Genomic DNA, 12,509 nt, shown 5'->3' with positions numbered 1-12,509 from the left:
CTATTCAAAGGCCAAAACTAAAGAACTCGTCTATTTATAGCAAGTTGCATTATAATCTATGGAAAACTCCAGTTTTTGCCTGTTTCAATCATCAATCCATAGTTCATGTCACGCAACTGTTGCCAAAATAACGAAGCAAGTTTCGGCAGGGAAAACCTTTGCATATTCCACTGTTACCAAATGATTCATTCTGGGTTGATCTCGATAAAAGGATATAACAATTATTCCAATTAAAAAGAAATTGTGTCCCGACTAAAAAAATTAAAAAAAAAAAACTACCATATTTTCATGCATTATGCATGAACCATTGCCTCATTGTTGTAAACTTACATCACGACTCACCTAAATACCTGTTCAAAGCATTTAACTACTCAGGAAATGAAAGCAAATAATCGCTATATAAGATACAAATGCGCCCACTAACTAATTACAAAAATAAGGCAAGGATTATACACATGTTAAACAGCCTCATCCACATGTGAAAACTCGAGACTGAGAGGATTTACTGCCCATTATCTTACGCATCCATATCCCAAAATGGTTTACGTGTCACTCCAGTTATCATCATCTTCGCCATCATCACTCCCAACAGCCTGAACGAGTTTCATAGTTGTTAATTTGATGGTGTGATCCATAAGAGAACAAATGAAATATGATAATTAAAGCAAAAAAGTGAAACAGGGCAAACTGAAACCTGGCGTATCGCATTTGCTTTCTGCAAAATTGCGGTGACTTTGACATTCGTCGTGGGACCAGAAGTAACAGTTGGTTTTGCTGTGGCTGTGGGTCTTAGGTTGAAAGACTGTAATGACAAAGAATACCAAGCAAGTGAATGAATTATACTCCATTTTGTTACAACAGTCAATCTATTCTACGGGATAAATGAGACCTCGCATTTAAATTTGGGAAACTCATAACTGAAAGCAATGAAACAAGATACAATTTCTACCACATGAAGATACAGTAGAATCAAGTTTTCAGAATCAAAGAGAAACATAAAACATGCTCAAACTACACCAACCGCCTCCAACTAGATCCTATACCAAATAAACCATGAACTGATCGATGATTGTTTAGCACTTATCAGTGTTTTTTACTTTTGTTTCCTTTCTTTCTCAGAATTTGATCAAAGAAATTGTTTCTTCAAGCAGTAGAAATTCTCATCGGTTAAAAGTACATCCAAATTAAGAGACTAATCATTTTTTGGGTGATGGAGAGCAACATATCAAGAAAGAAATGACTACTCACTTTAGTTCTTATCTGATGCAAGAAATCTTCCTTTTCATCCACCCCCCTGCCACTACTGAGCTGTTTAGCCTCTTTCTGCCTATTCAAATTCTCTTGGTCCACCTGCTGTATGCATTAAATTTTTAACCTTTTATATACAAGCAGTTTCCACTTCACAACATTTTTCAATGTGAAATTTTTGCTTAAAAAAAAAAAAAAAAAACAGAATGCTGCTAAAGTACCTTCTTCTCTGGTTTTAATGCAATTGCCTCATCACTTATTTGTTGTTGATCATCAGAGGGTGGCTTAGACTCCACAGAGACAGCAGAAAAAAGTTTCAGATCAAGCTCATGTCTGAGAGACTCAGATAAAGCATGTTGTCTTTCTTCTGTCTCATCCAAGCAGGGTTTTGAAACCCGCCACTGCACAGGAGGAGGTGGTGGTGGTAATGGTGTGACGTCTGTAGAATTTTGCAATTCTGGCTGGTTCTTGTGAACAGAATTGCTATTGGTTTCATCCTGTAGTATAGGGTTAATGGCATCAAAACTTGGAAGATCAAGCGACAGAGGAAGAGATGGTTCTGCACCAATCCCAGGAACTACAGATTTATGTCCCCCATTAACATGGATGCCATTATTGGCTGCTTCCCCAAAATGTAAAGAGCTTGAGACAGATTCCACAGATGACAATCTGCTTAATGCATCATATAGCGCAGGGTCCTTGCTTTCAGGAGTTTCACCAGATTCCCACTGCTCAGAATTTGACTCAGAGCAATGACTAAGGCAATCATCCGACATATAAGGAGATGATCTGCAGAAAGTATCATCATCGGAGTCTGAACCAACATCATGCACTGGAACAACAGGCCCTGGGACCAACTGAAAAGAAGGAAACATGTCCCTGACACTTTCCTGATAATGATTCCCATCTGGAAATTGCAATCTGAGTTTAGAAGTCTCAAATCCATCTATAGGGTTGAAAGATATTTTCATATGTTCAAGTGGTGGAGAAGAAGTAAGCGAATTTACAGGAGATCCATTTCCAATCTGCTCGTCAAAAGTTGTACGAGGAATTTTCTGATATAATATGCTCTGGTGCCCATTCCTCGGCTCCAATACCCCAGTTTTTGTAGAAGTGGCTGGTTCAGATTCACCATAATGAGCGATTGAGACCTTTCTGCGAAAACCATTTACAAGCAACTTATGGCCAAGTCCAAACATCCTAGATGAGTTGTCATCATTCTCTTCATCAGATTCAACGGATGTAGCTTTGATATTAGGATTGACTGGGTGCTTGTTCCCGTGTGGCAATGAAGTGTTTAGGCTCAATCCAGCCCCATTAAAATTATCAAGATTATTATCACACTGAGAACTAACTGCTTTTTCAAGATTGGCAGCTAAATCAGCTATTGGAAGGGAAGTTTTCTCACTACATGAACTTGGAACCTTCTCAGCACTTTCTGCATTCTCAACCACTGTACCTGTATTTCCTTTGGGTCCATCATGTATAGGCATAAGAGTTTGATTTGGTGGACCAAATGCTTCACTACTTTTGGCTGCAAAACTCTGACCTGCAGTTGATACAGCAAAATCAGGAGGTTTTGATGGCTGAAGTCCCAAAAGACCACCATTTGTCCAGAACCCAACTGAATGCACACCAGAAAATTCAGTGTGGGAGTATTCAGAGTCACTGACATTGTTTATGATCCTATCACTTACTAGATCCTGCATATCAGAAATTGTGGAGCCAGAGGATGATGATGGATCGCTGATAGCAGATTCCACTTGTGAACCATTATGAATTTCATCACTCATGCATAAATCAGTACCAGGTGAATGGTCGGGATCAGGAGCTTTCCCTGATATTTGAGGGATCTGTTCACTGGCAAAATTCTCAGAGGGGACTGGATCTGATAAACTCATGGACATCCCATTGTTCGAAAGAATATCAGATGAGGCAGAAGATTCGATTATAGATGGATGATGGTTGGCATTACTATCCATAACTGCATGCATTCCATCTTCTCTATTCTCATTGTTAACAGCGTTAGCATCATCAATCTGCTCAACTTCCCATTTAGTTTGGCACTCAACATCATTTTCAGAACACAGCTCCACTTCTCGTTTTGTATGGCATTCAATATCATTTTCAGATTCTGATTCTATTGTGTTCAGTGCATCCATGTAATTGTCTGGTTCACTTTCAATTTCGTCATTTTGGTTATCAATAGAGCTTGATTGGGGAGCATCCGTGTCATTAAATGGGATATCCATTTGGTCACCATTTCCAAGATTGGCAGGTCCAGATTCCTGCACATCTACATCAAAGTTCATCTCTGGAGCTTCATCTCCATCCCAATTTCCTGCTTTGGACTCCACTATTTCGGCCTTTTCATCCCATGTTACACAATATGAACTTAGGGCAATCTGCTCTTGTGATGAACTATGTGAAAAGTTGTCATCTACAACCTGAGTTTGTCCAACAGGAAAATCTGAACTAAGGGTATCAGTTTCTTGCATCAACCTAGAAGACACTTCCTTATGTTCCTGTTCCTCAGGTAGCATGGATGAACCTAGATTCAAAACACAATTGATATATCCAGACCCAGTTCTTGAATCAAAAGAAGTTGAATGTTCTCCCATATCAGATTTGAGTGCCATATCAACTGTAGATGCAGTTTGAGAGGAAGAAGTTCGCCCGTTAACAATCGGAGAAGTATACTGCATTCTGCATGGTCAGATTTCATGTAAATTTCAATTAAATCAAACTGTATTCAACACAATGAGTCACATGCAAAGACTTATATGCTTGTGTTTTTGTGTCTGTATGTTCATCTGTATGAATGTGAGTGCACACATGATTTGTATACATATACAAGTATTACATTTACCTGCCACTGCGATTAGATAATGATGCAACACGTGATAGTTCACCATTCCTGTGTGACGATCTTCTTTTCTGTCCATTTTTTACAATTTTTATTCAGAAATAATTCCAAATTGAAGAACATGTAGGTTATTCAATTGCAACATGAGCCAGAAAAAGTGGTATTTACATAACTTGTACCTCCACATCATAGGAGTCCTAGAGGCAAATACATTCCTAGTAATTGTGGAGTGAAGAATTTCACTCAACTAAAGGGTAAACTAGTTAATTAATTAATTAATATGAACTGAGAGTCAATAATGAAATTTGTTGTGAAAATTGATTCAAAAGGTAGATAAACGCTTTTCAAAATTTTCAATATTCTATGCCTGGATGGTTAATAGCATAAATGATACCTTGCTTTTACGAGTCTTCTTATCCCTTGGGACTTTCTCAGCATCTTCTTCAATGCAGCTACCTGATGCTCTCTTAAAGTAAGTTGGATCTGAATATCTCTTCATACAAGATCCTTTGCCACCAGCATCAAATCTGATTGCAAAGCAGAAGAATCCAAAAAAATAATCATAAATTCATTACTCTAACATGCTTGCCATGGTTAAAATGGGGAGCAGATGTAAGTAACCATACTTGTCAAGCAAGTGCAGGCATGGAGGGTCACGACAAACTTCATAGGAATCCATAATAAATCGTGGCAAGTCATTGTAGATGAAATGATTTTTCTCATTGTGAATTCGAGGGTGCCATTCAGAACCTGTAGGGCAACTGCTTCCCATAAAGATTTGAATAGAAAGATAAAAAGTTTCCAATAGCTAATACAAAAAATCCAAACTTGAAAATAGACTGTGTCTAAGTGCAAAAGCAACATAATTGTTTTCCTTTTATCTTGATTCTCAAAGATAAAGGTCCATTATTATGCAATGTTCTGCAAGAAATAACATAAAGTTAGAATAAAACATGTTTTCCCATTGAACATGTTCCCAATGTTGTAGATCTACTTCAACAATAGCGATCTCTTTACATGAAAATCGCTTCAAGAGCCAGCAGTGACTGATAACTGATGCCACCTGCTTGACTACAATTGATGTTCTTCTTGAAATTAAGTTCCCAATGTTGTAGATCTACTTCAACAATAGCAATCTCTTTACATGAAAATCGCTTCAAGAGCCAGCAGTGACTGATAACCGATGCCACCTGCTTGACTACAATTGATGTTCTTCTTGAAATTAAGTTCCCAATGTTGTAGATCTACTTCAACAATAGCAATCTCTTTACATGAAAATCGCTTCAAGAGCCAGCAGTGACTGATAACCGATGCCACCTGCTTGACTACAATTGATGTTCTTCTTGAAATTAAGTTCTTATTGACTATTAAAACTTGAACAATAAGATATCATTTTGCACTAAAGTCATATATACCAGTGAACTTATCATCTACATCTTGCTGGCATTCAACCCAAACAAGAAACTGACAAACTTTGCAGTGGTTTCCATGGAAATCTGACTAGTGAGTCACAGATGTCCAGAAAACAGGCAACAAATGCCAGAGGACCAAAGCATAAAAACATACAACATGACTAAAACAAACAAGATAAAATAGCATGTACCAAATTCGTATATCTCTGTAATTGTGATTTAAATGTACAAGAAGCATTATCTACCAAGAAAATGAATGGCTTTTCAAGCAAAAGACATGTACAGAGTCCATACCAGCTGTGTAAGCAAAGTGTATATGACTTGTTTGGGCAAGAACAGCCTTCTCAAGGGGCGGAAGCGCAGCTTCAATCCTTTGCACACGAATCATCAATTTATGACTTCTAGAAGCTGTGCTCATTACTTGCTCTTGTAATCCATGAAAAACCTCTGCTGCAAATCTACAACATAACAACCAAACCACACCACTTGCAGTTTAAATAAACAATAACTAAAAAAGTAAGCAATTACAAAGCTTAACGGTCCATTAATCAAACTCTCGAGCTTTCAATTGTTACTAATTCTTTAAACTTCCTTAGCATGCAACCAAATGGAAGAAACAATTTGAAATTGCAAAAATTATAAACCAAATAAAAGAGTAAAAACATACTCAGCAAGATCGCCTAATTGCCGCAAGATCCCGACGAGACCAGCGACGGCAACGCCATCGAGGACAGCCTTAGGATCTTCTCTATTAGCTTCCTTGTAAAGCTCCGGTTGACCAAGCCCGTACTCATTCCTCACCTGAGCTCTAACCAGAGGCATTTTCAATTTTTCTCTAAAAAATTCAGAGAAAATAGAAAAAAGCAGAAGATTTATTCACAAACAGCACCCGCGTAGATATATACTGCTACCACTACTTCTCTGAATGAATTAAATGAAATGAATGAAGGAATGAAATTACATAATCAATTAATTAAGTATTTTATTATTTTATTATTCTGGTTTTGCTAAAGAGGGGAAAAAAGAGTAGGTAGAGAGATTGGAGCAGCTTAACTGCCGAGAGAGAAAGGAAGAAAGAAGGGGAAGGGGAAGGAGAGGACATTGCCAACACTGCAAGCCATTCCCCCGAAATCATTTTGTTGCAATACTTCACTGAGCCAGATTTTGTAATCTGAAAAGACGGAATTGACCTTGCACTTCCAAGAGAATGGCTCGGGATGTCCCTTGGGCGGCGAAATTACGGGATAGGGCTTTCCTTCGCTGTGCGGTTCCGAGGCTTGACAGAAGGAAACGTGGCGACGACCAAGACATTTTGGAATTTCCCCTTTTCTAATTTAATTGTTTCTGTCTCTATCGTAATTGCAGAAATAAAGGGGAATGTGACTTCTCTGTGGAAACACATTAATTGGCTCCTTTTTTCCCCCACCTATTTGTCATTTCAAGCTATATTTGAATTTACGATGAAATGTAGGTTTAGGTACAAAAGTATAGTGGTCATATCATATGGATCATTTGGTCTTTGATTCTAAATCTTACGTTGATCTTACAAAGCAAAACACATGGAATGGGAAAGGGCAACAAATCTTTCGTTTGATAATCCTTGTCACGTTTCATTTGTCCACGTCTGTAATTAGGAATCCACAAGGTTAAACTCAGGTTAAAAGGCAAATCTGATTTTTTCGATTTGAGGCTTCTTTTCTTGCTAAAACCGACAGGTGTTCACCGCGTCAATGAAGAAAAGAAATTAAGGGCGTGAAACGAACTGCACCAAAATTTCAAAAGTTCGTTGGTTGACCTTAATGCAAGCCCAAATCTTAAGCAAAGATACTAATTCCACGATGGGATTATGGTGTGGGGGTGGGAGGGAAAGGTTTAGCCAATCCAAGGAGCTTGCCCCCATCCAACCCCGTCTTCGCCCCTGCCTTGGGAAAGTAACAAAATAACGGAAAGAAATTCTTTCCTTCATTGGACTAAATGACTTGGTCATCATCTAGAAGCCCTTGACAATGGGGTGTAATTTCTGAAACAAAATCCAATGTTTCAGAAATCTTCCAATAGGGCGAAGATCAGTGACCAAACACGTTAGATTCCTCCAAATATATTTTAGTTAAGTAGACAAAGAAGATAAGCAATTTTTGTCGGGTGAGTAGAGTTGACCAGTGCCCCATGTGTAAGGTGGCAAGTAGCTTTGACTTGGCTCCCCGGTCTAGACTCTTGGCTAGCTTTCACTCCACCCCAAAAACCAATATTTTAATGTCAATTTGGTAATCCAAAATTGGTAATTGCATAAAAGGATGTTATAATTGGAAAGTATAAAGGGGAAGAAAGCACGCCATAATTATTCATAACAGTTCTTATATGGGCCATTATGTGACATTATTAAAGAAAAACTGGTATTAATTACTCTTACCTAATATATACCATGCTTTTGGAAATACTGTATATCTAGATTGTACAAGTTTTTTTTCCATTATTATTATCAAGAATGATTTTTATCATGAATGGTCTGTTTCTTTCTGTGTAATAATTTCTTCTCGTTGGGGGAGATTCTTATTTGGTTACCAGTTACAAGACATTTACCTTGATTTCAGACCATGCGGGTAAGTGTTAAATAGGATGAAAAATATTCCTATAATTAACCAACTTGATGCGTGGCAGAGCAAGTACGTTGTGGAATCAAAACATATTTCCAGATATCTACCCCTCCATTATTAAAGCATTTTGCCCACCATTAAAATAATCTATGGGCAAACCAAGTCCATCGTGAGATTCGATCCGAACGCTTCTTCTTTTTCTTTTGTTTCCAAAGAAAATGCTTGGATTTCGAAAACCTTCAGATGAAGATGGATTCATAATTACTAGGACGACTCAGTATTATTTATTAATTTATTTAGTCTTAATTAAATAATTAATACGTACTTAACTACTTTAGCAGGTAACACAAGAAGAGGGAACTATTTTCGATGTACTCAAATCAAAGTCGTAAATATTTCCAGGACTCCCCTTTACACTTGCCACCGTCACATTGTTGGCATCCTCAAATTCTGCTAAGCTGTAATCATTAAGCAAATTGCACTTACTTATCAAACTGCTTAATGCTCTCAGCCATATTCTCAGAGGTGGGGATGGATCATGAATGGAAAAAAAAAAAAGAAGAAGCAATTTGTGTCAATGATTGCGCACAACTACAGCGTTTTGAGGCAGATTTCACAAGGAATGGTCGGATAAAACCTTAGCAAAAGCCGCCCCTGACACCCACAACAAAAGTGTCGTTATTAGGAAGGGAGCCCCCCTCCAGCGTAATGCAACCTTGTCCTATCTTTCTTACCATGTAGCCCTTGTACCTCACATTATTCTCCTCCATATACACTATCACATTTGCATTGACCTGTCATTCTCGCCATGGTTATCATTTAGAGAAAATGACAGAAAAAGCCATTTTACTTAACAAAGTTTTCTAGTTCCCTCTTGGAGAGGAAGGAAAGAACCCAAAAAAAAGGGGCAAAAAGAGTGGGCCAAACGGTCTTGAAGCAATAGGGAACAAGGTAGAAGAACGGAAGTCACATGGAAAGCAATAAGTTTGGAGATAGACATGCAGCCAATGAGGTGCAAAGTCATCTGAGATCCAGTTCAAGGAGCAGGACTTTTAATGCAACCTGGATTGTTCATAAATAAAATTTGCACCACAAATATTAAATATTGAAGATTTTAGATGTACAATATTACCACATCCTACTTGAATGTGATTTGAAGTGCTTTTTAGCCTTGATATAGTTGAAGCTCAGAAGTCAGAAGGCCCAACCATGGTCGACTTGGGCAATGGATTGTTAGGCCAACTAGCTTGGGGCCTATGAAGATAACAAGTGAGATTCTTTTGGATTCAGCTGCACTCCTGGGTCCCCTGCCTGGAAACTACTTAATCATCGCTCTGCGGTAGAGCTGACCTGTCCATGACTTGGGCGGGCTGCCATAGATCCGTAGGTCTAATTCAATTCGGTTAGATCTTCGCTTATGGTTACAGCGTCTCTCACAAGCTTAAACTAACATTAAATATTTTGAAATTACTTCTTCATTTTTTTAGCAAATTCTAATATTTAATGGTTGAAGCCTTGGAGTTATATGTCAAAAGCCAAAATTATGGTAGTAAATGCATTGTAAATTACTTTTAATTGGTAGCCTTAATTCCCCTTTTTTTGGATAGTCTGGGACTTGTAATGGGTTGTTCAAACGGGCAGTCCCAGTCAATGGCTTAAGATTTCTAAAAATGGTTTTCCCAACGCCCTATCCATTGTTTATGACCAACTCCACCATAACTGAAAACAGCTGCCAATTCTTCAAGAACGAGCAACGAGCCAAAGACAATAGAACACATGTCCATATTTCTTTGCTATTCCCGAACTTGTATAGAAGGTGAAATGGGAGAGGTGGGTCAAAGTCAAATACTATTGCTTATTCAGATCATGCACATGATCAATGATGATAGTCGATAAGCCATCGAAAGAGAACCGCACTATCAGTTTTTGGCCCATAGAATTCAATCAAAGACTTTACCTATAAATTCACCTTTGCCCAATATGTCATCCACAAAGCAACAAAAAAGCGCCCTTAAACACATTGCCACAAAATGCATTGCTCTTTCCCATCATTTTCACTCGCATTGTTCACTCTTCTCTTTTTTATTCTTTGTTCTTCGAATGTAGCCAATGCCAAAGTTCCACCCTCAAGGACTTTCAAGTACGTAAATGAAGGTGATTTGGGAGAATACAGTGTTGAGTATTTTGCAGACTATCGTGCCTTACCCATTTACTTATTTCCATTCCAATTATGCTTCTACAACACCACTCCTAATGCCTATACCCTAGCTCTACGAATGGGCCACCGCCGGTCCGAGTCCATAATGAGGTGGGTCTGGGAAGCCAATCGAGGCAGGCCCGTTGGTGAAAACGCCACGTTAACTTTGGGGTCGGAAGGAAACCTAGTTCTAGCTGATGCTGATGGCACTGTGGTATGGCAAACGGGCACTGCCATCAAGGGCGTGGTAGGGTTGAAGCTGCTAGCAAATGGTAACTTGGTTTTGTATGATAAGAAAGGCAAATTTATTTGGCAGAGTTTTGACCACCCAACAGACACGCTTTTGGTGGGCCAAGCCCTGCGATCAAATGGTCCAAACAAGCTGGTTAGCCGCACGTCTACTGCTGATGGTTCCGAAGGGCCTCACAGCTTTGTTATGGAGCAAAGGTATTTAAAGCTGTATTATAAAAGCAATATTCACCAAGCCCTTTGCTCTATTACAGGTCGGATGAGTTTGGAAATGGGCAGGGTTCCTTAGCAAATCTTAAATTTTACAGCATGCCAGAGACCGAGCAAGCCTATGCTTTTGAGCTGGGATTCACGTTTGACATGAACAATTCTAGTAGTTCAGGAACACACATTTTGTCAAGGCCTAAATACAATAGCACATATTCCATGCTTCAAGTGGAATCGGATGGTAACCTTAAAATCTACACATTCAACGAAAATGTTGATTGGGGAGCTTGGGAGAACACATTTAAGCTGTTTGATGGATACGATCACGAAAGGCTGTGCAACTTACCGAAGAGGTGCGGCTTACTAGGAATTTGCGAGGACAATCAATGTGTGGCATGCCCTAAGCCCAAGGGCTTGCTAGGATGGAGCAAAAACTGCACGCCTCCGTTGTTGCCGCCATGCAAAGGTGGTGCTAACGTGGGTTATTACAAAGTCGTGGGCGTTGAACATTTCACTAATGCATATGCAGAAGGAGATGGCCCCATGAAGTTGAGTGATTGTAGAACCAAGTGCAGCAATGATTGCGGGTGCATGGGGTTCTTCTACAGGGAGGAATCATCCAAGTGTTTGCAGGTTCCCGAGCTTGGCACTCTGGTCAAAGTGTCTAATCCTGCTCATGTTGGCTACATCAAGATGCCCAAGTAGTTTTCTGTTTGGAAACAAGGAAGCTCGATTCTATTTAAATGGTTAAAATAAGACAATCAAACCTTGGTTAATAATCTTGTCCCTGTTATTATGATACTCTCATTTGTTAATTACATCAAAGAATGTGATGTTTTCTAAGCTTTTCACATATGATTTGTTTTATTAAGCTGTTGTAATCCTGATCATATTACAATGAAAAAGTTGTTACAAGTCTCTTCGTAAAAATTTGTGACATCCACAAGTATGGTGGATGAAACTGTCAATTGGGCCTACTTAACTTGGGCTAGGAAATATAAACCCAGTGAAGCTAAAATGCTAGACGTGCCGATAGACTTAGCCCACGGTGGGTTTAAGCTGGGTTATAAAAAGCCTACCCAACCTAAGCTTTCTCCCCATAATTTTATTTTTATTTTCATTAATTAACTTCTTTAAGACAAGATTTACATCTTTTTTGGTGCCAAGTGCTAATGGTATCTTTTGTCTACTCTTCAATCAATAAAGAGAAGAAAAGTCAGAAATATTCATGTTGAAAAAAGAAAATAAAAAAGAATTATATTGGGACTCATCAATTTCAAAATTTGATCCACTTTATTAACGGAATTAAATTTATTATTTTATATTAGAAATGTATCTATTCCAAATGTCAAATGATTTGAAAAAATAAAATAAATAAAATCTGATTACAATTGATGCGAATCTCAATTCATTAATAAATACTCCGAGATGATTGATACGAAACCTCTCAACTTATTTATTCTCTTTATTCACAAATAAATTTAGAAAAGGAGGGTGAAAGATGGAAATTCATAAACTTAAAGATTGTCCAGCAAAGTTACAACATATACTTAGGGTCCACGACTAGAAGGTGCAGTGAAAGACAAATGGAGAAGAGAATGGGCCAATTCACGTGGAATGACTGGTCTTTCTGTTAGAGAATTAAAGCCATTCTAAAAGAAAAATAAAGAAGTTGGGAATTGAAATATCAGGGTGATCGTGTATCTCCAATCTTCAGTAAGTTGCCTTTCTTTGCT

At 38.4% G+C, this 12,509-nt stretch overlaps 1 protein-coding gene and 1 pseudogene across 3 annotated transcripts; one reads left to right on the top strand and one right to left on the bottom strand.

Moving 5' to 3' along the window:
* LOC18596690 (protein SCAR3) lies at window positions 174-6,664 on the bottom strand. Of its 3 annotated transcripts, none has more exons than XM_007025315.2 (9): window positions 6,194-6,664; window positions 5,821-5,984; window positions 4,741-4,864; window positions 4,509-4,641; window positions 4,118-4,185; window positions 1,470-3,954; window positions 1,249-1,353; window positions 695-802; window positions 174-593 (listed from the first exon to the last, which is right to left on the bottom strand). In XM_007025315.2, exons 1-9 carry the CDS (start codon window positions 6,346-6,348, stop codon window positions 543-545), a joined length of 3,393 nt encoding a protein of 1,130 aa, XP_007025377.2. In that variant the 5' UTR covers window positions 6,349-6,664; the 3' UTR covers window positions 174-542. The 3 variants fall into 3 exon arrangements, with proteins under 3 accessions (XP_007025377.2, XP_007025378.2, XP_017979005.1); XM_007025316.2 differs by having other exon boundaries at window positions 1,249-1,350; XM_018123516.1 differs by lacking the exon at window positions 6,194-6,664 and having other exon boundaries at window positions 4,741-4,875; window positions 5,821-5,881.
* Window positions 10,151-11,557, top strand: LOC18596689 (annotated as a pseudogene).

This window comes from Theobroma cacao, chromosome 6, assembly GCF_000208745.1.
Source record: "Theobroma cacao cultivar B97-61/B2 chromosome 6, Criollo_cocoa_genome_V2, whole genome shotgun sequence".
NCBI lineage: Eukaryota > Viridiplantae > Streptophyta > Magnoliopsida > Malvales > Malvaceae > Theobroma > Theobroma cacao.
This window is presented reverse-complemented; position numbering and strand designations above follow the sequence as displayed.

What these genes read in the sequence shown, in the direction of transcription:
- LOC18596690 (XM_007025315.2), bottom strand. Translation starts at nt 6,348, where the DNA reads ATGCCTCTGGTTAGAGCTCAGGTGAGGAATGAGTACGGGCTTGGTCAA. An exon ending in AGAAGACTCGTAAAAGCAAG is followed by an intron (nt 4,186 to 4,508) that starts GTATCATTTATG and finishes AAAAATGGACAG; the next exon opens with AAAAGAAGATCGTCACACAG. An exon ending in TTATCTAATCGCAGTGGCAG is followed by an intron (nt 3,955 to 4,117) that starts GTAAATGTAATA and finishes CTGACCATGCAG; the next exon opens with AATGCAGTATACTTCTCCGA.